This window comes from Bison bison, unplaced genomic scaffold, assembly GCF_000754665.1.
Source record: "Bison bison bison isolate TAMUID 2011002044 unplaced genomic scaffold, Bison_UMD1.0 scf7180017864080, whole genome shotgun sequence".
NCBI lineage: Eukaryota > Metazoa > Chordata > Mammalia > Artiodactyla > Bovidae > Bison > Bison bison.
The window spans coordinates 5,925,371-5,926,824 of NW_011494652.1; the positions used below are offsets into that span (position 1 = coordinate 5,925,371).

Consider the following 1,454-nt stretch of genomic DNA (forward strand, 5'->3'; position numbering starts at 1 on the left):
ATACCCAGGACAACAACATTGTCAACTATGGCATCCCAGCCCACCGTGGTAAGCCCCAACATGGCTCCGCCCACCTGGCTCGCCCCGCTCTGCCCTCCGGTTTGGACCACCCCGATCCCTCCAGTGCTTGCTTGTCAATTGGGGGTACTGGGATAAGGCCCGCCCACTCTCTCACCGACTGCCCCGCCCCTCTCCCAAGCCCCGCCCTATCGCCTTAAGTAGGCGTTGGGAGAAGGCCATAGCAGACTTTTCGCCTTTCCACGGTAAGCGCCACCCCCACGTCCTCTGCTGCGGGGCCTCAGAGGCCCGGCAGGTAGAGGGTGCGGTCGCCCACGGCCTGTCGCTCTGCAGACATCGATGAATGCATATTGTTTGGGGCGGAGATATGCAAGGAGGGCAAGTGCGTGAACACGCAGCCCGGCTACGAGTGCTATTGCCAGCACGGATTCTACTACGACTCGAACCTGCTGGAATGCGTGGGTGAGTGCAGCTGCCCCCGTGGCCGTGGGAAAGCAGCCAGGAGACACGCAAAACCACCCGACTGCAGGCCGGTTCCTACCACTCGCGCTTTTCCTCCCCTCAGACGTGGACGAGTGTTTGGACGAGTCTAATTGCCGGAACGGAGTGTGTGAGAATACGCGCGGTGGTTACCGCTGTGCCTGCACTCCCCCGGCCGAGTACAGCCCGGTGCAGCGCCAGTGTCTGAGCCCAGAAGAGATGGGTGAGGCCCGGGTCGGTCCTCTGGGGAAACGGGAGAGAGGCTAGCCGAGCCAAGCTGTGATTTCCACCCCGACCCATCCACTTGCTGCCCGCAGACGTGGACGAGTGCCAGGACCCCACAGCCTGCCGCCCTGGCCGGTGTGTCAACCTGCCCGGCTCCTACCGCTGCGAGTGCCGCCCGCCCTGGGTACCCGGACCCTCAGGCCGCGACTGCCAGCGCCCCGAGAGCCCGGCCGGTAAGGGCGAGGGTCATCTTGGGCTCTCCAGAACACTGTGTGCCCCGTGGAGGCCCTGGGCCGTCGTTCCCACGAGGGTGGATTGGAGCGGGGGAGGGCGGCCCCTGCTTTGGGCTCCTCCCTGACGCCGGGTCCCCCTCCGCAGAGCGTGCCCCGGAGCGGCGGGACGTGTGCTGGGGCCAGCGCGGAGATGACGGCATGTGTGCGGGGCCCCTGGCCGGGCCCGCCCTCACCTTCGATGACTGCTGCTGTCGCCAGGGTCGAGGTTGGGGAGCCCAGTGCCGTCCGTGCCCGCCGCGCGGCGCTGGTGAGCATGCCTGAGAGGGGTTGGCCCGGAGGGAATTTGGGGGCCGAGCCGAAGTGAATCAAAGCCATTGACTGCTGATCGCCCCCCTGCCCCTCTCAGGGTCCCAGTGCCCGACGTCGCAGAGTGAAAGTAATTCTTTCTGGGACACGAGCCCCCTGCTGCTGGGGAAGCCCGCCAGAGGTGAGTGTAGC

General features: G+C 66.1%; 1 protein-coding gene across 1 annotated transcript in view; it reads left to right on the forward strand.

The window, feature by feature from the left end:
• The window catches only part of LTBP3 (latent transforming growth factor beta binding protein 3), a 16,646-nt gene that overhangs the window by 14,277 nt on the left and 915 nt on the right, over nucleotides 1–1,454 (forward strand). Inside the window, 6 exon segments of the mRNA XM_010837795.1 lie at nucleotides 1–48; nucleotides 352–480; nucleotides 584–721; nucleotides 816–956; nucleotides 1,102–1,263; nucleotides 1,363–1,447. Coding sequence (XP_010836097.1) covers nucleotides 1–48; nucleotides 352–480; nucleotides 584–721; nucleotides 816–956; nucleotides 1,102–1,263; nucleotides 1,363–1,447 — 703 coding nt within the window.